At 38.6% G+C, this 25,889-nt stretch overlaps 1 protein-coding gene across 1 annotated transcript; it reads right to left on the reverse strand.

Moving 5' to 3' along the window:
* Positions 1 to 1,613: 1,613 nt before the first annotated feature.
* Positions 1,614 to 17,954, reverse strand: col9a1b (collagen, type IX, alpha 1b). The gene is made up of 32 exons (XM_061745835.1): positions 17,767 to 17,954; positions 17,227 to 17,286; positions 17,105 to 17,140; positions 16,935 to 16,997; positions 15,997 to 16,050; positions 15,617 to 15,652; positions 15,423 to 15,446; positions 15,250 to 15,303; positions 14,100 to 14,153; positions 13,717 to 13,749; positions 13,539 to 13,595; positions 13,398 to 13,451; positions 11,926 to 11,979; positions 11,761 to 11,814; positions 11,587 to 11,640; positions 11,449 to 11,502; positions 11,306 to 11,359; positions 11,163 to 11,216; positions 11,000 to 11,053; positions 10,393 to 10,437; positions 10,254 to 10,307; positions 10,121 to 10,174; positions 9,967 to 10,020; positions 9,310 to 9,381; positions 9,090 to 9,125; positions 8,941 to 8,985; positions 8,811 to 8,843; positions 8,571 to 8,717; positions 5,522 to 5,576; positions 4,623 to 4,811; positions 4,443 to 4,520; positions 1,614 to 2,824 (listed from the first exon to the last, which is right to left on the reverse strand). Exons 1-32 carry the CDS (start codon positions 17,839 to 17,841, stop codon positions 2,628 to 2,630), a joined length of 2,037 nt encoding a protein of 678 aa, XP_061601819.1. The 5' UTR covers positions 17,842 to 17,954; the 3' UTR covers positions 1,614 to 2,627.
* Between the last annotated feature and the right edge of the window lie 7,935 nt (positions 17,955 to 25,889).

Genomic DNA, 25,889 nt, shown 5'->3' on the forward strand with positions numbered 1-25,889 from the left:
GACTTTAATGTTTGTTTTGAAAAATCTTTCTTTGGTTTGAATATCTACCTCAGTCTTGGTTTACCGCATGTCTACGTGATTAGAAATTTTGACAAAAAACTAGTTGAAATAACTGTTGCCTTGGAAAATGTAAAACCTCATGTGTATGTAAGAATACTTTTACTGCAGATGTTGGTGTTGGTGTGCGTCTGCTCACTGGCCGAGAGAGAAAAAGGGCCACTGATGTGCCTGTCCTGGAGGGCGATCCGGTGCGTGTGGTTACCAGGTTTCAGAGGTTGTATTTTACTCCCGTTTTTTAAAAACGTATATTTACACTGATTAATGAAATCTGCCTTTCTGTGTGCAATAAATGTTATCCGGTGCTTTATTTCTGTTCTTGTGTTTCTGGGCTAGTACATCTAAGACCTTTTACAATAAATCTTATTCACATGATGACTGTGTCTGTGTTTAACAGTTTGTCTTGACTTCTTATCTTCATTGGCCATGAAGTATAAAACACAAGACTAATTAGTTTCAGACTTGAGTTTTCAGTTGTTGTTTTACACGTTTTTTTTAGCTTAGTTGTGTCCTTACCCCAGGGATCCCTGGAGTCAGTATAATCATGATTGCTGTGCAAATCAAAAACAACTTTTTAAAATTATTGTAATAGAAAATAATGTGTTTCTGCAAACACTGATGCATGTAAAAACTTAACCATAAAAAGACTAAGCATTCATAAATAAGATGCAGAATTGCTGCGCCTCATGTTAGAGGTAGAACAGAGGGTTGGCAGTCTCCTCCCTTTCCAGAGAAGGTTTTGAGATAGGACAGGTAGGTAGTTGCCCAAAATCCAGATCACTGAGTCAGCCCGCTGCACAAACAGGATCAATCAAGCAAGTGTTGTGGTGTAAAAACTGTACATTTGAAAACATGGATGTTGTATCAGCATAAGTTTGTAGGTGGATCTGCACATGGCACTAGTAAGGCAGACGTCTCTAAAGGCATGGTTAATGCTGAAAGGAACATTATGGACTATATAGCCTTTGGAAAAAAAGTGATAACATAAGCTGTGCTGCAGACATGCACATATTAGGGAAGGGTGGGGTTTTTCCTCAAGACAAAGTCAAATGACATTTTGTGTTAATAGTAAAATAGACCTACACCGTGTGAAAATATTTGTCAAATTATAAAATGAAGAATGATCCTAAAGAGGGCTGTAGCTGTTAAACAAATCCGATGAAAGGGGTAAAGGAAAATATTGCTGTAAGACCTACGGCAGCTGGTAAGAAGAAGTGATGATGCAGCACGTACAGTAGGTAAATAGACGCTGGTCCCAGGTGTTTTAACTGTTTCAGCATTTTTACATGCTGTCTTTGTGTATGGTATATAGTATACTCAATCAAATAAAGGATGAGGTCAGTTTTTATTTATTTTTCATGAAAAGCAACCCAGCTCCTCTGGAAACGGGACTGAAGAAGACCATGAATTATGAAGCTGCTGTGAGGCTCAGCTGGGATATCTTTTTTTGTTTCAAAGCAGCAGTGATGACAAATATTCTCACTGTAACATCCATTTAGCTGCTGCTCTGGCGCTTCAGATTGTATCACATCATCAAGAAAATCTATAACTGGAAAAACTCCACCAAGGCGATGGGATTGAAATCTGCAGAGCAGTCACCAAACTGTGTGGCTCTTTTCAACTGGGAAAATGGAAAATGTAGCTTATTTTAGATGGAAATTTTAAGGAATATTTTCAGTTGATTTTATTTGTGTTCATAAATGTCACAAAATGACTTCACCATCACAAACATCAGTAAACAGAAAGAAAGAAATGCTCCCTGTGTTATGTTGTTTATTTGAGGGGTTTTCTTTCCCCTAAAATGTATTTCCATCTTTGCACAGTTGCATGTTGTCATTCTGCACAATGATGCAAGATCTCACATCAGGTGATTTTTGTAGGAAATTATTATTAACTGCATTTCAAACATTTTTTACAGATTTACAACATAACACTGAAGTCAGTATGACTTGATGACATTTTCATCCTCTCAGCACTGCAGAGCCTTTTTAATTACAACCGCAGGGCTGACAAGGCAGTAAGACATGTAAGAATTTCAGTTAAATTATTTAGGTTTCAGCAGGTTTATCGTTGCACATATCAAATAAAAGGCATAATAAGTGAAAAGGGAGTGTTATCCAAACAAAACCCTGACCCTGTTTTGATTTTGATGATTATTTGAGCTGTTATGTGTGGAAGATGAGGAGCTTTTATTTTAAGAAAACAACAGAATGGAGAACATAGAAATAGAATTCAAGCAGACGTATAAAAGGAGTGGATTTAAAAAAAAAAAAAACAGTTCTGGTTGCTTCATATTATAGAAATGTGAGCACATTCCTGGATATATCCAAACGGCTGTCGGGATGAAAAATACACTGGAACGAGCTTGGAGGCACATGAAACACAAAGTTTTGCACATTTTTACAACTCAAAGATGTTGGTTCCCTCTGATGGAAATGTTGTTGGCTCATGAGGAGGTTCATGTGTCAGAAACACCACAGCAACTGTAGCCCACTGGAGGAAACTTTGATAAATGTCATGTAATCAGGGGAGATCATCCAACAGTCTTTCTGTCTCTGCCAGAGTGTCTCTTAGTTCCCTGCTGGGCCCTTCACGTCCAGAGACTGCTGCACAGCCCCAGCCTGGAGGTTACAAGCTGACGGGTCACAGTAACCGTTTGGACCTGCTGAACCAGGAGGCCCAGGCACGCCGTGCTGTCCGGGAACACCAGGGGTTCCTCTTTGCCCATCACGACCATCTTGGCCATACCCAGGTTTGCCTGACTCCCCTGTGATGACAAATACATTTTTATGAATGGGTAGACGTAAAGCCTTGTTCTCTAACCCATATAAGTCTTTTTATAGTATTACAGGTGCTTCTTGCATGTTTCAATTTATGTTACTTTACACTTTATTACATTTGCATTTTATACTCTATTACCAAAGGTGTCAACTAACGAAGTACAAATACTTTGTTACCTTACTTAAGTAGAAATTTTGGTTATCTATACTTCACTGGAGTAATTATTTTTCAGACGACTTTTTACTTTTACTCCTTACATTTTCACGCAATTATCTGTACTTTTTACTCCTTACATTTTAAAAACAGCCTTGTTACTCTATTTCATTTCAGCCTTTAAAAAACAACTATCCAGTTAAATTGCTCCATCCGGATAGAGTGAATTTGGTTGTGGTTGTTTCAGATGTTCTTGTCCAGTTTTGTTCTTACATCCGTTCCCTCAGATTCCTGCAACTAAACTTGGATGTACATTCCAATAAAGGTTAGGATAAATGATAACATGCCTCTGAAGTTTGACTTTTTGCACCATTACAATACTTATAGGCAACTAGTCATCATATCCTCTGCTTTCTGAAACACATGTTAATGCTCAATAGTACACATATATGGTTCTTTAATATATTTGCATTATACTAAGATGCATTCATTTTCAATGGCTTTTGTCCTTAAAGGCTTTTTTCCCCTTTACATTACTTTTACTTTTATACTTTAAGTAGTTTTGAAACTAGTGCTTTTATACTTTTACTTGAGTAAAAAACTTGAGTTGATACTTCAACTTCTACAGGAGTATTTTTAAACTCTAGTATCTATACTTTTACCTGAGTAATGAATGTGAATACTTTTGACACCTCTGTCTATTACATTTCTACAATATACGTGTATTTGACTGCTTAAGTTAGTAGTTAACTTTAAAAGGGTGAATATTGGGGGGAAAAATATGTTATCTGAATATCTGAAGAGACAACCGACTAAAAAACTCTGATGCAACCTCTTCTTTTTATTTCTAGTTGCATACTTTTAAAAATATCTTAATTGGTGAGCTGCTGTTAAATCACAGCATCAGCTCAGGGTAGAGTTATCCAGCATTCACTGTGCCTCAGAAGAGGGAAGTTAAATCTCTCGCTCTCGCATTTATGCTCTGCTGTGTAGCAAATGTTCATCTGAAGTAATAACTCATTTATCTTAAGAAATAATTAATTCTCTATGATATACATCTTCCCACCAGTACTAATATATAGTATTTGTAATGACGTGTCTTTTTTCAGTGCTCCTCTCTATTACTTGCATATTCAGGAGCTGGAGTCGGCTAAAGGAGCCTAAGTTGTTGTCTTTTTTTTATCTTTTTTTCAAGCATCAGAACTTGTATTCGCATTTTCTTGCCAAGTGCTCATGAATAAGGGTTCTTAAACTCAGACTGCTAAAGTTTTAAATTGGCTTCGGATTAAAACATTATTAGGCCAAGCGAGGACACGGATAAACTCATCCATGGTTGCAGAGCTTTAGTAACTCTTTCAATAAGCTTACAAAATGTTCTCAAGATAGATGAGCATTAAACATTTAGAAAAAAAACCCAAAACGAACTAATTAAAATGGAAAAAATGACTTACCAGGAAGTCCAGGAGGTCCTGGCTGACCTTTGGGTCCTCGTACAGTGAACCCTCTGGACCCTCTGTCTCCCAATTCACCTGTAACATAAAACATTTTAAAGCCATTTCTCAGAACAACAAAGAAGCGTTTTTTCTATCTTCACGCACACTTCTCCCACGTCCACTCAAACTATTCAGCACCTTTGGGTCCTTTGAGTCCCAATTGTCCTGGTGGCCCTTTGAGTCCTGGGAGGCCTCTTCTCCCAGCCTGCCCAGGGAAGCCGTTGTCTCCTTGGGCCCCGGGAGCCCCAGGAGGGCCAGGTTTTCCAGGTAAACCAGCAGCTCCAGACTCTGGCCTCCTTAAACTAGCAGCTAACTGAGCCAGTTGCTCTGTGGAAGCACAACAACAACAAAAGATAAGAATGAAATGTCAAATTCAAACTTGGAGTATTAATGCTTCTAAACAATATCGCCCCTGTACTTTTGTTCATGATGATGCTCTTGACCAAAAATTCAGGTTCAGGGTGCAAAGGAGTCTTATATTAATCTCCTGTAGCCCATTGCTGGATGTTTTTTGTTTGTTTTGGGATGTTTTTTTGTTTGTTTGGGGGGGGTTTGCACACAGGATTCCAGTTTCTGGCTCCTGATAATCCATGCACTGACTGCTTGGCTGCTTTTTAAAAATTCCCTTTCCAGGCAGGCTCATCGCTTGGAGCAGTGAAGTGCAGGTCTGCTGGAGGTGAAATAAATTTTTCAGCACATCGGGTATAAAAAAGTCATGAGGGTAGGAGATGAGTTGTGGAGATGTAAGAGCCCAAGAATGAAGAGAACAGATGTTGTGACTTCAGTGAAACATTTCTAAGGCTCAGACAGGGAATATTTCATCCATCACATGAACAAAGGCTGAAGCTTATTTCATGTTTTGGTTATGAGACCCACCCTATCTGAACTTGAGAGATTCAGCAACCACCCAGATCAATGAGACAATGCAGGGGCGGCTGTATGTGTGGTTGTGTAATGAGGCACTCTGGGAAACATAAAAGCTATGAAATGAAGCACATAGGAATGATAAATGGGGTCAAAAGCCTCTCTTTTCTTACCTTGCATGACTCGCATGCAAACTTGCTTGATGTGCTGATTACTTGGCTCCTTACCCTGAGGGGGAAAAATAATGACATTGTCTCAAACAGTTATGCACAGAGCTAACATAATTTGCTTTAATTGAGGGATCCGTTGGGTGGAGAAAAATATTATATTTTAGGGCTTTAAATAATACCTAATAAACTGAGAATAGACTGTGGTTAAGTTGAAATGGAGACCTAGTTTTTCCTCCCCTGAAAAGTTGCTTCACTAACACCGCTGTAGAATTAGTAAGTGGAGCTTGCTGATCTTGATCAGGGAAAAATCAGATTCTTGGACTCCTCTCCGTGGATGCCAGAGTACATGCAAATCAGGCCAGGGAGGAATACAGCTGATGAATAGTGGAGTGTTTTCTGGGTACAAAGATCACAATGAAACAATGTTTTGGGAGTATTGGATTTTGTACTTTGTTGTCTTTATTCACTGTTACTCCAACCTACGTTTGGCCCAGAGCTCAGGTCAGATTTGGATTTGAGTGACAGCATCCATTAAACACAGCCAAATATCTACCAGACACGCTCTGTTTTTGTTTTTTTGTTGGGTTTTTTTCACCATAACCCATGCCAAAGCCTGCTTATGACGCGCTGGTCTAATCTGACCCACACTGTGCACATCCATAATCCAGTCTGGACCAAATTCATGACTTGTGGGCCACATTTGGCCTACATACTGTATCACCAACAATTAAAAACTAAATAAACATATCAGCAAAAATAAACATAAGAGACAATTGTGACAATTTGTTCCCCAGTGATTCTGTAGCTGTGTCTCTCATTGCATCTGTGAGCCTGACCATGACTCTGAACCTGCTCTGACGTTTATGTGCTGAAAATCAAAAAGCAAGGGGGCACGGTGGCGCAGCTGGTAGTGCAGCCGCCTCACAGCTGGGGGGGACGGGGGACGCTGTGGGAGATGAGGGTGTGTTTAATCCCCCCATGACTTCAGCGTCCACACCCTGGGTGGGGTTGGCAAAAGGGCCTTTCTGTGTGGAGTTTGCATGTTCTCCCCGTGTTCCCTTGGTAGTTAATGTGAGCTACCCTCACAAAAACATGCAGCAGTCCTGGGCTATACATGCCTCCTCTGGCCAGCCGGGGCGGCAGATGGGTTGGGGAGGATCTGGCTGGAATAACGTGATCCTTCCACGTGCTATGTCCGGCCAGAGAACCTGTCTGGTGAAAAGAAGCCGCCTACTCACTCCTCAAGTAAGGAGGATGCTTGAGCTCAGTGCAGGGCCCTCCCTGGGTTGGAAGAGGGGGAGCAATGCCCACTACGCACTTAGGTAGGAGCGCTGGGTGACAAAAACATGGGAAAAATCAGGGATAAAAAGAAAAAAAAAGAAGAAAATCAAAAAGCTGCAGGTTGAAGCCTGTGTGGATGCTGTAAATGTACTATTCATGGAAGCGTTGTCATTTTAAAGTTCATAAAACTTTTATAGTAGATGATCTATTCTAGTTTTATTGAAACAGATTCTCTCTTCTCAACCAGTTCTCTGCACTCGCTCATAGAAACCATCGCAAACTGCTGAGTGTTGATGAGGTGAGCAACAAAACTCCTGGCATAACTGAATAAACGTCATATTCCACAGGTTTACCAGGCAGAGTTTTTGCAGCTGCCTCGTCCGACCCGAACTATCCCTATCTGAGAAGTTGCTGTTGTTAGGTCACAGGTATAGTCTGCCAGAATGTAGCACTGACAGACTGAAAAAAAACCTTTCCTCCCAGCTACCGGTGATGTCTTGAATAACTGTATGCTTTTCAGTCAATCTCTCCAGGGTGTAGCTCTCCTCTTGTCTATAATAGGTCAGATGGGGCCCAGCCCCCTCCAACTCTGACCAGCAGAAGAGCAGGTGCAGAAAATAGATAGATGGATGGATTTTTTGTTATAACCGGAACACTTCTCTGTTGATTCAACCCAGTCGTGTAGAAAATGTGAGGAATTCACAAAAAATAAATAAACTGATCGGAGACTAAATACATCAAAGCGTTCAAATGTGAATAGACACAAAAATATCGACATAGACGAACATGTGGTGACACAATACTTCATAGGTTACACCAGGGATATTCAATTGGCGGCCCGCGGGCCACATGCGGCCCGCCAGGAGCTTTTATGTGGCCCCTGGTCATATTTCAAAAAAGGGGGTGTTTGTTGAAAAAAAAAAAAAAAAAAAAAAAAAAAAAAATTTTATAATAGTGATGCACCGAATGTTCGGCCGAAAATAGCAAAAAAAACACTTTCGGGGGTTCGGTGGAATAAGTGGGGAAAAAACCGAACAGTTAATAACAGCTGGAGTGAGGGAGCAGTGTTAAACGCTATGGACTAAAATGCTTGTGCTCAATGCTTAATATAATATTCAAAGGAAATCTTGGTGGAAAGTGGTGCTTTGTCATTAGGGCGTGTTTTATTAAAAGTAGGTCAATATCAATTTCATTAAGTTTGCACAATGCATGGTTTCAAAATGAACTTGCATTCAAAATAATATTTCTTTATCTGAATATTATATTTAACATTCACAATTACTAAATCTGGAGACAATTAATACATAATTCATATGTAAACTAGATATATTCAAATGTATAATACAAATTTATTATATTTACATAAGTCTTCGTCATTGAGTGCAAAATACATTTTGAAAACCCCCACATTTTCAAATTGTGCGGCCCTCTCCATACAGTCCTTTTGCAGATGTGGCCCCCGGCCGAATCTAGTTGAATGTACGGAGTATGAGCTGGAAGTTCCACTGTCAAGATGGGAGAAACCCCCAAGAGTGGTAGAGAATGAAAGAGAAAAGATCCTGTGGGACTTCCATATAGGGTTAAAGAAAGACGGACGTTTAAAACTGTGAATATAGATGTATGAATATCAGAGTTTTTGGTCAGTGATACCTTGACAAGGTTGTGAATTTTTACATCTCTGGTTCTGTCATGTTACCCCTCCGATATTCTTTTTATCCTCAAACACGTTCTCCCGACTTTTTTTTTATCACGTATTGCTTCATGGACCTACCGCAGGACCCTGGGACCCTCTGACTCCACGCGAGCCCCTGTTCCCTTGCATGCCTCGTGGTCCAGGCGAGCCGGCAGGCCCCTCAACGCCAGGTTGCCCTCGACTTCCCTCTGGACCCTTTCTGCCAGGTTCACCAAGGTTACCAGTCTAAACAGAAAACAAGTATAAACTCAGTAAATGTTACAAAACAACTGCAGGACTTTCTCACAGGCTTGAAATAGGAGGTAAATGGACACACACCTCTCCTTTAGGTCCAGATTCTCCCTGGTCACCCTAATACACCATTGATGAAACACAAAAGATCAAAATGATGCACATTACTAATGTCAAGATTGCTAATAAAGTATGTGGTGCTAGTATAAGAACTTACAACGTCCCCTTTGTCTCCAGCATCCCCTTCATCACCCGGTCCTCCCTATGAAAATACATTATTGTTTATAATGTATGTAAACAAGCCAATTTCTTATTTGAGTGCAGTATTTTGAAGTTAAAATGTAATTAATAGTCAGGATGTCATACTTGCTCTCCTTTAGGTCCTGATTCTCCAAGTTCTCCCTGTAGTTTGCAAAACAAAAACATTAACCATCAACTTGCAGAATTTAAAAGTAAAGACGTTTATGCTTGTGTCCACTAGAGGGAGCTGATTCAAGGATAGGTGTTAAATATTGATCTTACATTTTTAGGACAATGGTCAGAAATGTTTATGGGGCATTTACCAGCAACCGTGTTGTGTTCTTACCCTCTCTCCTTTTGTCCCAGGCATGCCAGGAGGACCTGGCAGACCAGGAAGTCCAGGGTCACCTCTAGGTCCCTATAACACATTAACATTAACTAATGAGTAGAAGCACAAAGTCAGAATTGAAATATCATAGCTGTGTTGAAGTCCAGAAGTCCTTGACCATGCTTATCAACAATAACTTCATGATTGAAGTTAAAAAGTGTTTTGTATCAAGGTTAGGTGCACACACTGTGATGATTTTTTTTTTTTTTTAAGTTACCATTGCCACTTTTTTTCTCAGGCATGTTTGTGTGTGTGTGCCATTCTGTCTTTGATCACTGGCCAACTGTCTCAGGAATGCCAGAGGAACAGAGAGCTCTTTCAGCCTGCTGCTTAGTCTCCCCTTACTGTGAAAATAGAGCTCATGTGAGATCCAGCCTCGGCCTATTCTCTGAGACATTCCAGTGAAACAACAGTCAAGGGTCCACGCTCTTAAGGTTTCCTTCTTTTTCCTTATTTTTACCCAAAATATCAGAAATGCATGAAATAGTTGCAGTTTTCCCAGTTCTTTTCTGTAATTTTCAAAATAAATGCATGAACAAAACAAAATGTATCATTTCAAATGATCATGAATCAATGAAACACCATTATATTCTTTATCTCGAGTTTATTACTCACCCTTGCACCTGGCTTGCCAGCTGGACCTAGAGGGCCTTGCACCCCTCCATCTCCCTAGAGGAACATACGAAAAAAAAAGAAAAATAAAGGTGAATGAATGAACAAAACAATAACAACAGAAATGTCTGCCAGTAAAACAAAAAGAAACACTCACAGGTTCGCCGATGGGTCCAATAGGTCCCAGCTCTCCCTGTTCTCCTCGCTCACCCTGTGGGGTGACAGTAAACTCACTGAGATGGCAAAAATCTCTGCTGCTGATGTGCTAACATGCTTCTATTCACACTTACAGGTTTGCCAGTAGATCCCAACGTTCCAGGCAATCCTGACAGACCAACATCTCCCTGAGGAGAAACAAAGGAGCAGACTTTAAAATTCATATAACTGAAATTATAGAAAAAATCTTTGTCAATCGATGACGCAAATCACCTTAGGGCCACCCTGGCCTTTTGGTCCAAATGCCCCAAGCAAACCCTGAAAACAGAAAATACCTCTTGAACATGAACTAAAATGGCAACAAAGCCAACATGGGAGACATCTTTCAGGCAGCAGCTGATGATCACAAAAAGTAGCCCTCATGCTATGCTAGAAACACTGAGACATGAGGCAAGATATTATGGATACAGACGTGTTTGTTTCAGTTTTGGACCAGTGGATCACTTTTATGCCTACAAAATCACTCATGAGGTTGTCACTGTCAGTCACTTTTGGCAGTTTTATTTTCTTAGTGGAGCAGCAACGCTTTGGTCTAAAACCTAATCACCATCTCACAGCACTGGCTGCTGGTTGTCTTATGCATAATATCATGCGCTCAAAACACAAACTCACAGAAAGTACGCCATCTGCAGCATATATTATAACAATTAAAAAAGAAAAAGTCTTTCTTATAACTGCATTGCAGGTGTGTGAAACGAGTACTGCAGTGCAGCAGGCATGGCCTGTTCCTGTTGTGCTTTAAACTGCAGTGTAAAGAGTTTACCCAGTTCAGTCCCATCACAGTGAGCCATGACAGTCTAAGGTCAGAGGTCATACTTACAGGAAGCCCCTGAAGTCCAACCTCTCCAGGAACGCCCGACTTCCCAATATTTCCCTGCAGTGGAACAGACAGTGAGAAAAAGCTCTACCGCTGCTTCTAAGACTTGTTTTTAGTCCTATAAATATGACATATAACTTGACATTTCAAATTAGTTTTATCCTACCTTTGAACCTGGCATCCCAGGAATACCTTCACGACCATCTACACCTGGTAAGCCCTGTTCACGAGAGGGGAGAGTAAAACATATTGCAGTCAGGGTACCAGCAAAAGGGATGGATTAGTTGTTATCACTGAACAGAAACTCACAGCATCTCCCTTGGGACCTGGTAGGCCTGTGATCCCGCGTAGACCTTGAACACCCTGAACAACAAACAAGATCCAGTTATTATTATCATTATTATGTACCGCTGAAGCTGTTAATGTTTGTGATGACATGTGTGTCAACTAACCATTTCACCTATGGGCCCAGGCTCACCCATCACACCTCTCTGGCCTTGGTCTCCCTGAAATAACGCATCAAAACATTTATTGTACAACTCATGTTTCACAGAAGAGTAAAACTCTCTTTCACTGAGGAGCAAACTTACGCTTGCCCCTGAGACCCCCTGAGGACCTGGATCTCCATCAAGACCTCGGGCTCCCTGCCAAGCAAATAGTTTAGGTATTAATTGCAGATTTACAACAACTGTTAACTATTATGAGTAGAATTTATTGTGTAATTCCTGGAAAACGTTAATTCAATAAATCCTAGAAAGAATCACCATCTCTCCTTTGGGGCCCATCATTCCCATGGCTCCCCGAATTCCCTGAGGTCCCTGAAAGAGCAAATAAATCCGGCAGGTGCATTAGTGAGCAGAAAAGCACTATTTGACAACTTAAGAAGAATCAAAGGTATCTAATACTTTATAAAAAGCACAACATCTCACCCTTGGCCCTTGGGATCCGACCTCTCCTGAACCTCCCTGGTCTCCCTCTTCTCCCTATGTGAGTGACCAAGAAACAACATCAGAAGAAAAACAGAATGGCACGAGGACATGGGAAAAACTGAGCCACATCTTAACTAAGAGGGAATCCTAACACCTGATAAGGACCTGCACCCCATCAGTGCCTCTCCTCTAAAGAAAGCTGATATTATCCACTCTGTGCTAATTAGAAAATGAAGCAGCTGCTCTGGAAGTGCTCCATACCCACCTGTTAATGCATTGCAAGTATTTATCTCTAAATCACCAAATTACTTCAGCTCCAGATAACCCCAGCATTGCAAATTACAAATAATTTTCCATGCCACATCCTTGGTTAACATGAAGATGGCTTTCTTTTTTGGATAGATGGCAGATCAAATGTGCAGCTCTGCTCTTTGTCTGCTTCCAAATACCTAAATGCACATATTAGAGATAGCTATTGAAACATTAAAGAAGAAAGGAGAGTGATGTTTGATCAGGGGAAGATTCATGCTGGATGGAAATATTTTTGGTTAATAAATTATTTCGGTGTCCTTGATGTAGAAATATTTCATAATGAACAGATATGATTGCAGGGAAATAGCCCAGATGTTTACATAATAGAGGAGTAGAACAACCAGAACTTATAATGTTTAAAATGTATTCTGCTGGAACGATGTTATTGCTCTTAAAAGAAAAAGAGAAAAATGAAGGTCAGCTAGGCTGTTCTCATTAATAAAAATGTAATTTATTATCTTTTAAAGACTCACAAAACATCTTTGTTGATTGCCACTGGTTTTTAAATGATTAGTAGCAACCTTGTATAAAGTGCAGAACCATAGCGAAGCAGCAGCAATCAAGCTTGATGTCATTAAAAGTTTCTGATAGCAGAAGCCTTTTTTCTTTTCTTTTCCCCGTCTTATCACCTCCCCCCAAAAACAACATGTGTATATTGTATTTTTTCATATACTGTATGTGTCTTCATATTTGTGAATGGGAGGCAGAGAAAACCCCTGTCAAAGAAACGTCCAACCAAGGAGAAAATCACGCCAGAGACGGAGAGCAGACTGACAGTAAATCATATTCTGGCAGGGGTTGATAAGAAGAGATGGGACCCGGCTCATTTCCATTTATATAGTGCACAGACACATTACAGCGACAGAATAGTTGTGCTTGGACATCCTTTCTACTAAATCATCCTTTGCACACTGCAAAGAGTCATGGGAGTTACAGACAGACTTTTTAGTATCGCTTTTCATGAAATACTACAAAGTGTTTCTGGAATCCGTCGGGAATCCCTTTAAAGGGCAGAGGTTGTGGAGTTTTCTTCCGAATGTGGAACATTGTAACGATGTAATTAAGTTTTAGTTTTTAAATTAACTTTATGGATATATGTAAACCTAATAACATTTGAAATAAATTGACTTGAAATGTCACAAATATATTCTTTTGTTTACCTTATGCCCCTGTTTCCCCGGTTCTCCTGCTTCACCTTTCACACCTTTGTGACCCTGGAAACATTCAGAGAAGTAATTGACAACTGATTAAACGCAGCATATAATTGAATCGAGGCTAAAACAAAATGGTTTTCTTCTCACCTTCATGCCTGGAAGTCCAGGGTGCCCAGAGGTGCCTGGTGGACAAGAGTTCGGACACTAAAACACAAAATAGGAGTCAGAAAAGATACCTGGCATCTTGCGCTTCAATCAAATCAAATCACATAAACTGCATTATTGAAACCTTTCTTTTCATTTAAAATAAACAACAATACTTTACCAGATCTCCACTGCCTAACATTCCAGCTGCACCCTGAAAACAAGGGGGAGGGGGTATGATTAACACTTAAAATATATAGAATTCTTATTTTAATATATTGATAGTCTTTATCCCCTAGTTTTCAGTGCTCTTTAATCAAGGCTACGCAACCATTTTTTAACTTCAGTTTTATCTCAACTACACACTTGTAATCACAATATTGATGAAAAAGTATGCTCAAATTCCGACATACAGAAAAACCCCTGCCAAAGCATCTACCTCCACCTTTACTGTATGTTAGAGACACACAAGGTGAAAACATTTGCAATATCAGCTGGGTGCAATACGTTACTCTCTAAAGCATGAGAACTTTGTTTAATGTTGTCAAAGGTTTTGTCACTTACTCGGGGTCCTGTTGATCCACGAGGTCCCTGTGGCCCTCTCACACCGATGGACCCCTGTGGAAAGAGACATAAATGTTTCTAAGCAAACACTATCTAATGTGATGCTGTGTTTGACTTCAAACAGATAAAGATATTAAAATAATAATAATATAAGGACTTTCATCAGATGTAGACCTTCTAAATAAAACCACACAATACTTCCTCAGGGTATGGTTTCTTTTTCACACACCCATTATCATCTTTAAAGGACTATACAAGATTTACAAGATGCCAAAACTTTGAAGCTTAAAAAGCCAAACCCACTAAAAACTGCATCAGCCTCTGGATACTTTCAGTAGTTAAACATTTAGATCACAGAGTCATTTATATTTTACTTTCAGAAAGGTTTTATATTTGGTCAACAATCAATAATTTGAAGGTAATAAACAAAATCCGCATTTCTTATTGTTATTATTGTTATTATCTCAGTTTGAGCCTATACTTGCAATTTTATAGAGATATTTCGATCCTGACAAGAGTTGTAAAAGGGTAAAACTATGGAAGGAAATATAAAGAGGGGTAACGTTATAAAGAGGGGTGAAACTACAGGGACGTTTAGTCAGATGTAAATGTAAAACATCACAAAATTCCAGCAAAAAGAATCCTTGCTAAATTATTTTCATATTTTGTGTTGATTTTGTAACATTAAAAAAAAATTTCAAGTTCACCAAATGTATACAAATATATACTTAGCACTAAATGCTAGTTATAAAATGTAAAAATATCTGCAGGTGTTTTTATGCATAAGTAAGTTTTTCCACATGTTTTTGAGCTATTATGCATCACATGTCTTTCAGTTCAACTTTACAGTACAGTATTTCGATATCTATCTATCTATCTATCTATCTATCTATCTATCTATCTATCTATCTATCTATCTATCTATCTATCTATCTATCTATCTATCTATCTATCTATCTATCTATCTATCTATCTATCTATCTATCTATCTATCTATCTATCTATGAAGACAAGATGGTGTGTTTTCATTGGCCAGTAGACCATCACCACTTCACTGCTCTCACTTGTGGCTGTCAGTGCTGCACCATATTTTAGAAGTTGACGGTCAAATGTAATATTTGAGAAAAGCCCGGCTCTTGTTTCTACTCACCATTTCTCCAGCCTTTCCCACTTCACCCAGAAGTCCTCCGGTCCCCGAAGGTCCCTGTTCAACAAGTTCAGGTATTCTACATTAGTGACCCAACTGGGATAAAGATCAAATAATACCATGTTCCAACTTTTTTCCATTATGACTTTTGGTATTGATGGTGTTAAATTACTTACAGGGGGTCCATCAGATCCAACGCCCTAAAGAGGCATTTGCAGTGTGATAAATAAAATTTGGATACAGAAAACAAAGACAAAAATATTAAAATGTTAAAATTCCTGGATAAAAACCACTAGATTATATGATTTCCAAATAATTGTGGCTTATCTTATTCTTGGACCGGCGGTTTTAAAGATGAAATGCAACTTACAGCAGCTCCACGACGTCCAGGTTTCCCAGGTTCACCCTAAAAAACAGAAATAAACATATTACATGCATAAATAGGCACTGAGACTAGTAATTGTGTTGTCCAAACTTGCAGACGGTCCAAATTAACATTCCTCCAGCACATCACATGACTGAACAGGGCAAACTTGACCCAACGCTGATTAGCTTAATGAGGACTGATGTTGGACCTTCATGCACCTCAGGAATTACACAGTAGACTTGCAGGATTAGGACTCATTTGTCATAAGGAATTGGTTTATGCACTGCAGCTCCTGCTGCCACGCCAAAAGGCTGGACAGCAACTTGGCACCATTTCACCAAGAATCTCTTAAAAGGGAAAGCTAACGCTCATTAGGCACTCACTTTCTGTCCGAAGAGACCATCAGGTCCAGGATCTCCAATGGGTCCGGTCAAACCCTGCAGCAACAAGATATTCAGATAAACAAACATGTATTAAGACATCTTGAAGCAGATTAGTATCCATAATGTTGATGTTTATATACTAGAAAAACATGTACATTCAATTAACATGTTTTTGTTTTTTTTTGCACAGCTGTGTATATCTATTACCTCATCAGCAGATCTACACATGACATTACTATAACACAATTATACCAGTGTGACAGGAATCCTAAAATGTTGCAGCAAAAACACACAATTCATTAAATTGTATTGACAATAATGCAGCACGCCAGTTTCTGAACATGCAATGAGATCCGCATCCGAGTTGGAAAAACTCTCAGTTTGCAAACTACAGTGGAAGCATGCCTGTCTGGTTCATTTGAAGCAAGTGCATTGAAAGAAATCATTCCACACTTCTTCAAGAATTCTCAATGCGAGATACCAGCCGTGGGCCGAATCAACAAGGCTTCTATTGTTTTCAGATTCCTACTTTTTATATACACATATATATAATATAACCTTTTAGGGTGAGATTATTCACCTACAACCTCTTTGGTTAATCTCTCAACAACTTGAAAATTGCACTTGTTGTTTTCTTAACCTGCCTCTGCACTCTTGACAGCAGCCAACGTTAATAACACTGGGACTCTGGTTTGCTCACTTACAAAGGGAATCCCAATTTGTGCATCCTGCTTAAAATTCCTCACATTTTTGCACTTATTTCCCCAACTTCATTCATGTCTTTATAAAACCAGCACATTAAAACATGACCTATATTGTAGGAGGATCCCACTTTGGGGTTCCACCCCTTGGCAGATTTGAAGATCAAAAGCTGACCTAATCATAACCAACAACACAGTGAGCATCAGTTATACAAAGCTTAAAAAGAGGGGACTCACATCATTTCCAGGAATTCCCGGTAATCCTGAAGAGCCGGGTTTCCCTCCATCCCCATCAAGCCCCTAATTTCAAAAGTTTCACACGTGTTGAAAAACACACACACACACTGACAACAACCTCAATGAAAATCGCACAAATGCAAACAGCCTTCATTAAATTTGATAGTTACAGGAGAACCGTCCTCGCCATCTGCTCCCCTTTCACCCTGAAACAAAACAGATGCAGTGGCATAAGGAATATGAATTCTGCATGTTTTTCAAAGCACATTGTCACAGGACTGAGATGACTTACGTCTATGCCATCGATTCCAGGGACACCTGCAGGTCCAGGAGGGCCAACGGGTCCTTGGCTCTGTGTATAATGAGTGCAATTTGAAGATATAAAGAAAATATCTGCAACATTTTCTAGACTTAGGCGTGCCAGATTTGCTCTTTCTTATACTAACATGCAGCTACAAATATAGGAGAGAATAATGTGAACAGGTGCTCTGTCATATTGTATGCTGGAAGAGGACAACATATGTCTGGAATAGTTCAATGAATATTGTTTCTGCCTCACGTTAATTGGCTTCAGTAAAATTAATACAAAGTGATTTTAAAAGGAAACCTTAAACTAAAGAACCAAATATCATGTTTTGAGGTTTTGTAATTGTTTTTTTTTTTTCAAAGACAATCTTAAAAATAAACCAGCATGGCACATGATTTACAATCATTATTACCGTTACAATTTTGTCAAAGCAGTAAGAAAAAAACTCACCTTAGTCAACTCTGTCACATTAAACTAAAGACACAAACAGAGAGATCACACACAGAGAAGCATAATAAGTCTTACTTGAGAGGAGCAAATAAGGACAAGCTGCAGGAGAACCAAAAGAAATGGCCCTTTGATGCCTGGGGGCCCTGCCATGATCTCCCCGTGAGCAGGAAAGGTAGAAGTTGTAGTCCTTTCTCTGGGAATTGTTGGGTTGAGGGAGCCCCCAGCAAAACAACCCAAATGAATCCGTTGCAGCTATCTGCAGTGTCCGAGGTCCCATAGCTATCAGCGGCTCATGCATATTCATACAGACACCGGTGAGCAGGAGGAGATTGGAGGTTTGTCGGGGACACCGCGGGGAGGGGCCACACCGACGCAGCATCAGCGGGACTTTTGACCAAGAATCACTTCATTCGCATTTTTGTGTTTTTATTTCGTGTCGAAATCTAATAACCCAAAAGACTGAAAAAATAATGGAAAATGCTCAAAACAAGAATTATACCATCTAGGGTTGCCACCTTTCAGAAATAGAAATAATGGACGCCCCGATTTGAGCAGTGCAGGCGCCAAAAAAAGGGACATCCCCAAAACTTCTAAACTGCATAGAAATGTATTCATTTTTTATTAAAAAACAAAATGCTTTGATTTAAAGATTAAAGTGCTTTAGCATTGAACTTGCATGACTGTACAGACAGCCAACCATATAGTAACCGAAATAGCCTATGCTCATGGTAAATATAAATATAGCCTATGGTGAAGGTCGGAAAATTGGAATATGGTGTAAAAGTTAGTTTATTTCAACAATTCAACTTAAAAGGTGAAACTAATATATTACATAGTTTCACAGTCTTACATGCAACGCAAGATATGTTAAACCTTTATTTGTTACAATTTTGATGAACGAATTGTTTATTGATTTCATAATTCACATTTTTTGAGATTTTTTATTTGGGGTTTTCATAAACTGTGAGGCATAATCACCAAAATTACAACAAATAAAGGCTTGAAATATCTCACTTTGAATGTAATGGGAAATAACATATTTGTTTCACCTTTAGTTGAATTTACTACGAATGTGTTTGCGAAAGTGTTTTGAATATATTCAAAATTACGACCTTCACCTGTATATTAATTACATCAATAAATAAGAGCATAATATATGTCTATATTGGTTCAATACGGAACGCAACTTTTAATTCCCAATTAAGTAACAATTCAGTATTTCAAGGGACGGGTGGCATTCAATTACAAACTGGAAGTCACGGCGGATTGGCCCTTACCAGCGTCCTGGCTGGGAGACCATGACACGCTCCTGTCCGGGCTCGCCTCATGTCACAGTGAATCTCCATGGACTGGAGTTCAAACTGGAAAAATAACAAAGGAAGATGATCAATTAGTAAAATGATACCATAAAAACCCCATGCCGAAGCACGTCTTAGTCCTCAAACGGTTTCAAGGCCATTACAGGAATATCGCATGGGACTTTAAACTTTTAGAATGCTTGGCTTGTGGTCAAACCTTGCAAATATGAACCCTTTTAAGGTTTTGTGTTAGCCTATTTGCTTACAACAAAAGCACGAATTGGCCTGAGCATTTGATATTGATATATGATTTAACAAGTACAAATCCCATTTATTTTATCAGATCTATGCGAACTCTATTTTTCACTTCTTACTTTTTGATGACACTGAACAAGGACTAGCTGTTTGCCATAATTAAAAACTTTGAACATTATTAGCGACGTGTGCAATCAATTAACTTATGTTAACACAAATAAAACACATGTTCTCAATACATAGGTGAACAAAGTAAGATTTTGAAGTCTAAATATTATTAGATAAATAGATAGTAATATGCAAGAGACACATTTTGTCAATTATATTGAAATCAGTTGATGGAACCAGAACCTTTACATATGACACCAGTTTATTAATAATAATAATAATAATAATAATAATAATAATAATAATAATAATAATAATAATAATAATAATAATAATAATAATAATAATAATAATAATAATAATAATAATAATAATAATAAAGAAAGAGATGATTGGGTGAAATGGGATCAGAAATGTATTCAGCACTAAAATGTCTAAGAGTTGAGAAGAGGAATTCTTAGACCTTGCATGCAATGTCACGTACCGGAATGGCCTGCTTTGGGTTACCCTTCATTTTTCCAATCACTGTGAAGCCATCCAGACTGATGTGTTGTCTTGCTGGAATATTCTCAGATCCAATGAAGATACAGTCCACGAAAACGGCCACAGACTGCTTTCTGACCTCCAGTAACAGTTTGTGCCACTGGTCATTAAAGAGAGAACCCAGAGGTTTGAAAACAACAGCATGGTTCCCGGTGTTGAGCACTGGGAAAGCAAACTCCAAAGACTTTGACTCCCCATTGAGGGTGATGGTAATCTGTTCATCACCATTCATGTCCTGCATTTGCCAGATATTCCAGTTTTTAGTTATGGTGTTGCCAGTCATGCGCAGGACGGCCATAAAGGCAAACTCCTCTGGTAGTCCTAGAGGATAAGCGGATCTGAAACATAAAGAATGGACTTCTCTCAAACCCCAACATTTTACAACATTAATTACACAATTAAATCATATTTTTGGTCTTATTAACATTACACGCCATAGAGTATAAAGCTATCAAAGATATGTAGGCATGTTGGTTCCATTCTAGGTGCCCCAATCGGTGGACTCTAGAGCAGTCAAGCAGAGGCGATGAAAATAGGCTGGGGCTTAAAGGGTTAAGGACGTTCAGGACCATGGACAGGGTAAAACGCGCTGTACCAGCTCAACCACTAGGTGTCAATGTTTGCTAATTTAAAATACCTCTTCAGTTTACCTCGTGTTGATTCTGAAGTTGAAAGCTGGGCCTATTTGGTAGGCAACGTCCCCAAGAGATTGTCCAGCAACCTTTTTAACAGTACCTCTTTTTGCAAGTTCAGCAATATGGAACTGGGACATAATATAAAGTCCTGAGGGTGCATAAAGGATAAAGCAGCGGTCACATACTAAAACAGTTTAACAATACTCCCCTGTAATCCCACTGAATCTTGTGCTGATTCTTCTGTATTCTTAACATTTTTATAATCGTCAAACAATTTTGTATATTTTTTTATTTTAGTATCATAATTGTGTTATTATAGCATTCATATGTCTCTTCAAAGAATCATTTGTACACTTTTCCTTGTAATATCAACCTAATGAGTTTTTAGACTTCTTTTCTCTTTAATTCAGTCATCTTATTTATAGGTTGTCCAGTAATAGTCAAAATGCATTTTGTGACTCAACCTGGGAAAGGATTTTCCTCCATGTTTATTTCAGGGCATATGGATCCTTGCTCTATTTCACTAGAAATGTCAGAAGAAAATATCACAGCTGGAAAAAGGGAAGTAAAAAAACACAGTTAGTATGGTTGAACATATGTCTGTGTGTGTGTGTGTGTGTGTGTGTGTGTGTGTGTGTGTGTGTGTGTGTGTGTGTGTGTGTGTGTGTGTGTGTGTGTGTGTGTGTGTGTGTGTGTGTGTGTGTGTGTGTGTGTGTGTGTGTGTGTGTGCGTGCGTGCGTGCGTGCGTGCGTGTGTGTGTGTGTGTGTGTGTGTGTGTGTGTGTGTGTGTGTGTATTGTGGAGAGGAAATAAAAGCTTAGTGTTTGGGAAGCTGCACTGCTGTCTTGAATAAACATTAGACTTGTGGTTTCCTCTTTGACACCTAAGCTCAAAATTAGCCAATTTTTCCACATCTGGACAGAAACCTAAAAGTTTTGTCGTTGTTTTCTTGTCAAGTTTAAATGGATGGTCAACATGCAACACTTGCTCTCTTTTTTTCCTGCCAAGTGGCCACTAGCATTGTGTTCAAATCCCATCCTTGTTCAAATGTATAACTGACTCATTTGTCTGGGCATGTCCCTCTAAGAGTGCTGTTAGTGAACTGTTGAATCTAAATCCCTGTAATCAGCTGGACTAGCCTATAATGTTTGCACTGAAACCCGTATGTCGGATATTTGTAATAAAATATAGATAAGAACTGTGGTACAAAGGAAAGACAAACAGAGTGATGACAGAATTATATAACTGTGTTGTCATTTGATAAATTACGATATCGATTAACAATATCTCTACCATAAAATAGACCTGCAGCATGAAGCAACTCACAGTTTTTAAGACCTTCACTAATTGTAATGTTGCACAGGGAATAAAAATAGCGCTAATTTGTCTGGAGGAACATGAGCTTCTATGCTGATCTGAAATTATTCTGTCTGGTAATTTCAGCACAGAGAAAAGGCGACACCAAACAGGAACTGCAGTAACAAGAGAAAACTAACCAAACTGGATAACATTACTCCATTGTGGAGAGGGTGAAAAATACTACAAATTGAATATAACTCATGCTTAAAGCACTGTGCTGTAATGGTAATTATTTTACTAATGAAATGTTTAGTTTTCCTCTGCCATTGTTATCTCAGCAGTTTAACCATGCAAGGTAGAAAATAACTTACTCTGAGAATGAAGTCCAGTGCAAAGATATTGTGGTATCACACAGCAGCAGTACAAAAACAGTGGAATGGTGTCTCTGGAACATAATCGAATAAAACCTGTTACAATTTACCAAAAGAAACTAGTCTGTTTGTGAAGTGACAACAACAATTTAATCACACCGAAGAATTCACATAATCATTTAATGTTGTATTATTCACACTACCAGCAAATTTCTTACCTTCCGAGTTGAGCCATTACCCACCTTAATGTTGAAAATTGAAAAACAAAAAGCAAAAACAACAACATCTGCTGCTGTGTGCTTTTTCAGATGTTGCTCTGTCACTGGGATTGAAAAACGTCAGGTCCCAGTGTGAGGTCTTTAGACTTGACTGTTGTCATTTATTTGGGGGGAGTGAGTCAACAGTCTCGACACCCTCAACTTTGCATTCTAGCAGAGTCCTCCTGCACACACCTATGTGTCGTTGTTAGAATTGGGTTGGCTTCACTTTCCCATCCTTACATTCTCTCTGATCTCCATGGTTGCAGGGTATTCAGACAGTATTGTCTAAGGGCAGTCCCAACTGAAAGATCTGACTAAAGAACAATGTAAGCTGTGTTTATTCTGTCAGGTAATTAAGCCAATAAAGTATTGGGGACAGCATCCAGAATCTTAAGATATGCTTTGTTTTAATTACACTAAAGTTCTGCTTTTCATGCGAACATGTTGGTTCACTGGACTAGGAAATAATTCTTAACTGATGTCACTCCCCACCATCCTGCTGTTCGTTAAGTTGTTTCAGTTGATAAATTGATTGGTCTTTGGTGGAGTGTATGACTTGTCGCTGTTGGCAGTGTAGTTGGAAGTAATTTTCTAACTATAGTCAGTAAACTCAAACAGAAGTACATATTAAAGACACCCACCCACAAGGTTTCACTCAATAAATAATCCTAATGTACATTCATAATAGCAACTGACATGGTCAGGATTAGACAGTTAAATTAGTGAAAAAATATTAAATATTGACCAAAACGTTTAGAAAATGGGTAATTAGATTGTAATTCCATTGTCACTGATTGGTTGATGAGTTTAAATTATATCCTTAAACATATATTGTATATCTAAAACAATAACAATAGCATAATAGCCAAATCAACAACTGAGAACACTTCTGGTTGTATATGGTTGCATGTTATTGTCGGCAACTCCTTTCTGGTAGCAAAACTGCACGTTTTATCAGCAGGAGCTTGATTTTTGCTTATTCAAAAGAAGATCTATTTGGTTTTTATTGCTTTGTAGAGAAAGGTAAACCATCACCCCACATATATATGTCAAAATAATGTAAATGTGTTTTAGATGGGTTTTTTGCACAGGATGTCAGCTATTTAGCTAATTCTCCTTTTGTGATTTAGTGTCTACACTCTTGTCCTCCTGGCACCTCTGGATCAACCGGATTTACAGGTATGAAGGTGACAAAAGAGCATTAATAATCATAATAAGGCGAGGCAAGGCAAGTTTATTTGTATAGCACAATTCAACACAAGGTAATTCAAAGTGCTTTACATCAACATTAAAAGAGGCAAGACACAATTAAACAGTAAATAACAAATAAAATGAAATAAAATGATAAGAAAAGAGGTAAAATAATAAAAAGCACAAGTTGTTAAAAAGTAAGGGCAGTAGAGTACAGCAGGTAAGTATTTAATTTAAGAGTACGCTTCAGTAAACAGTAATGTTTTTAGGCCTGATTTAAAGGATCTACAGTTGGAGCAGACCTCAGGTCTACAGGAAGTTTGTTCCACCGGTGAGGAGCAGAATAACTGAACGCTGCCTCACCTTGCTTGGTTCTGGTTCTTGGAACCACAACAAACCAGATCCAGATGAACCTCAGGGGTCTGGGAGCTTCATAGGAACTAACAGGTCCAGCATGTGTTTTGGTCCAAGACCATTCAGGTCTTTGTAGACCAGCAGTAAGATTTTAAACTCTATCCTGACTAACTGGAAGCCAGTGTAGTGATTTCATAATGTGGTCCAGTTTCCTGGTGCTTGTAAGGACTCTTTACAATCTATCAGCTGCCTGATAGATTTCAGGTTAAGGCTTGTAATACATGGGCCAGAGCCCAAAATTCCACTTGTCAGTACCACTCAAGGCGACAAAACTTAATTATGATTTTTGAAAAGATCCATGTCTATAGATAATATTTTGGTATGAGAACCCGTCCTGAGTGTCAGCTGGATCATAGTTATCAGCTCATGAAGTTACCCACCCCCTTCAGAAAATTACATTTTAGATGCTGGTGCATATCCTGGTTTAGACTCATGTAGGATATCTGTCAATGTTTCACAATATTGTGTTCGGTATCATTTTAAAGGGGACTTTTAAAGCATTCATTCAAGCTAAAATGTGAATCTTTCTGACCAACATAGTCACTGCAGCTCTTTAAACTATAAACAACACAAATTTTTACACAATTTTCGCCTAAATGATATACTATCTTTTAGCCCTGCGTCATCCTGGAACAACAGAGACACAAAATACAAAAACTGGAATACTCACAGGACCCCTTTAAAATGGTACCAAAGACAATATTGTGAAACATTGACAAATATCCTATGAGTCTAAACCAGGATATGTACTAAAATCTAAAATGTAATTTTCTGAAGGGGGTGGGTAACTTCATGAGCTGATAACTATGATACAGCTGCCACTCAGGAAGGGTTATCATACCAAAATATCATCTACAGACATGGATATTTTCAAAAATTATAAGTTTTGTCACCTTGAGTGGTACTGATATCTGGTCTGGCCCATGGACTATAAAGATGCCATTGCAGTAATCCAACCAGTACTGGAGTTGAGGGGGGATGAGGGAGGATTGCATCCCCCCCTGAGATAAAAATGGTCAAAATCATCCCCCCTGTAAAACTGCCATCCCCCCTTTCCATCCCTTATGTCATTTCATCAATGAATGTGGTTTTACTGCTATTTCAACATTTAGAGTCATCACCAGAAAAATAACACCAGAAAAATAACTTATTTGACAATTTTCACCTGTTTCAAGTCAATTTTCACTTGAAATAAGTAGAAAAATCTGCCAGTGGGACGAGATTTATCTTCTTATTACAAGCAAAACAATCTTGTTCCACTGACAGATTTTTCTACTTATTTCAAGTGAAAATCTACTTGAAACAGGTGAAAATTGTTGTTTTTTTTCAGTGATGAGTCTTGTTTTAAGTGTAATGAGATTTCTTTTTTACTAAAATTAGACATTTTAACTAGAAATAAGACAAATATTCTTGTTAAGATTTTGAGTTTTTGCAGTGATCCATTTTACTTATCCTGTGAAGGACAGAGTCATATTGATAAGTTCAGAAAACTGTTTTTTATTGTTGTGTTTTGATGTAAGCCCAGTGGATATTTAAAGCTTACAGAAGGCTGCATTTAACTGCTGCTATGTCATTCCTGCAGTATTTCTGCAGGTGTTTTGGTCAGTGCTATTATTTGTAATATATTATATTATTTGTAATAATCAGCATAAATTATCTGTCCCCATATGATAAAATCCACCATCCCCCCTGATTATTTTTTACAACTCGAGTACTGAATCCAACCTACTGAAAATGAAAGCAAAAATAAGTTTTTCCATGTCTTGTTTAGACAGAAATAATTATAAATTATATTTAATTTATATTTTTAATGTATATTTTAATT

Source organism: Cololabis saira, chromosome 17 (genome assembly GCF_033807715.1).
Source record: "Cololabis saira isolate AMF1-May2022 chromosome 17, fColSai1.1, whole genome shotgun sequence".
NCBI classification, from domain to species: domain Eukaryota; kingdom Metazoa; phylum Chordata; class Actinopteri; order Beloniformes; family Belonidae; genus Cololabis; species Cololabis saira.

Bases quoted from the DNA above. Each gene is read 5' to 3' on its own strand.
- col9a1b (XM_061745835.1), bottom strand. From the start codon at position 17,841: ATGGCAGGGCCCCCAGGCATCAAAGGGCCATTTCTTTTGGTTCTCCTG. The intron at 13,452-13,538 runs GTGAGAAGAAAA...GAATGTTTCCAG, and splicing joins CTGGACTTCCAGGCATGAAG to GGTCACAAAGGTGTGAAAGG. The intron at 5,577-8,570 runs GTAGGTCCATGA...TTTCCCCCTCAG, and splicing joins GAGGGTCCCAGGGTCCTGCG to GGTAAGGAGCCAAGTAATCA.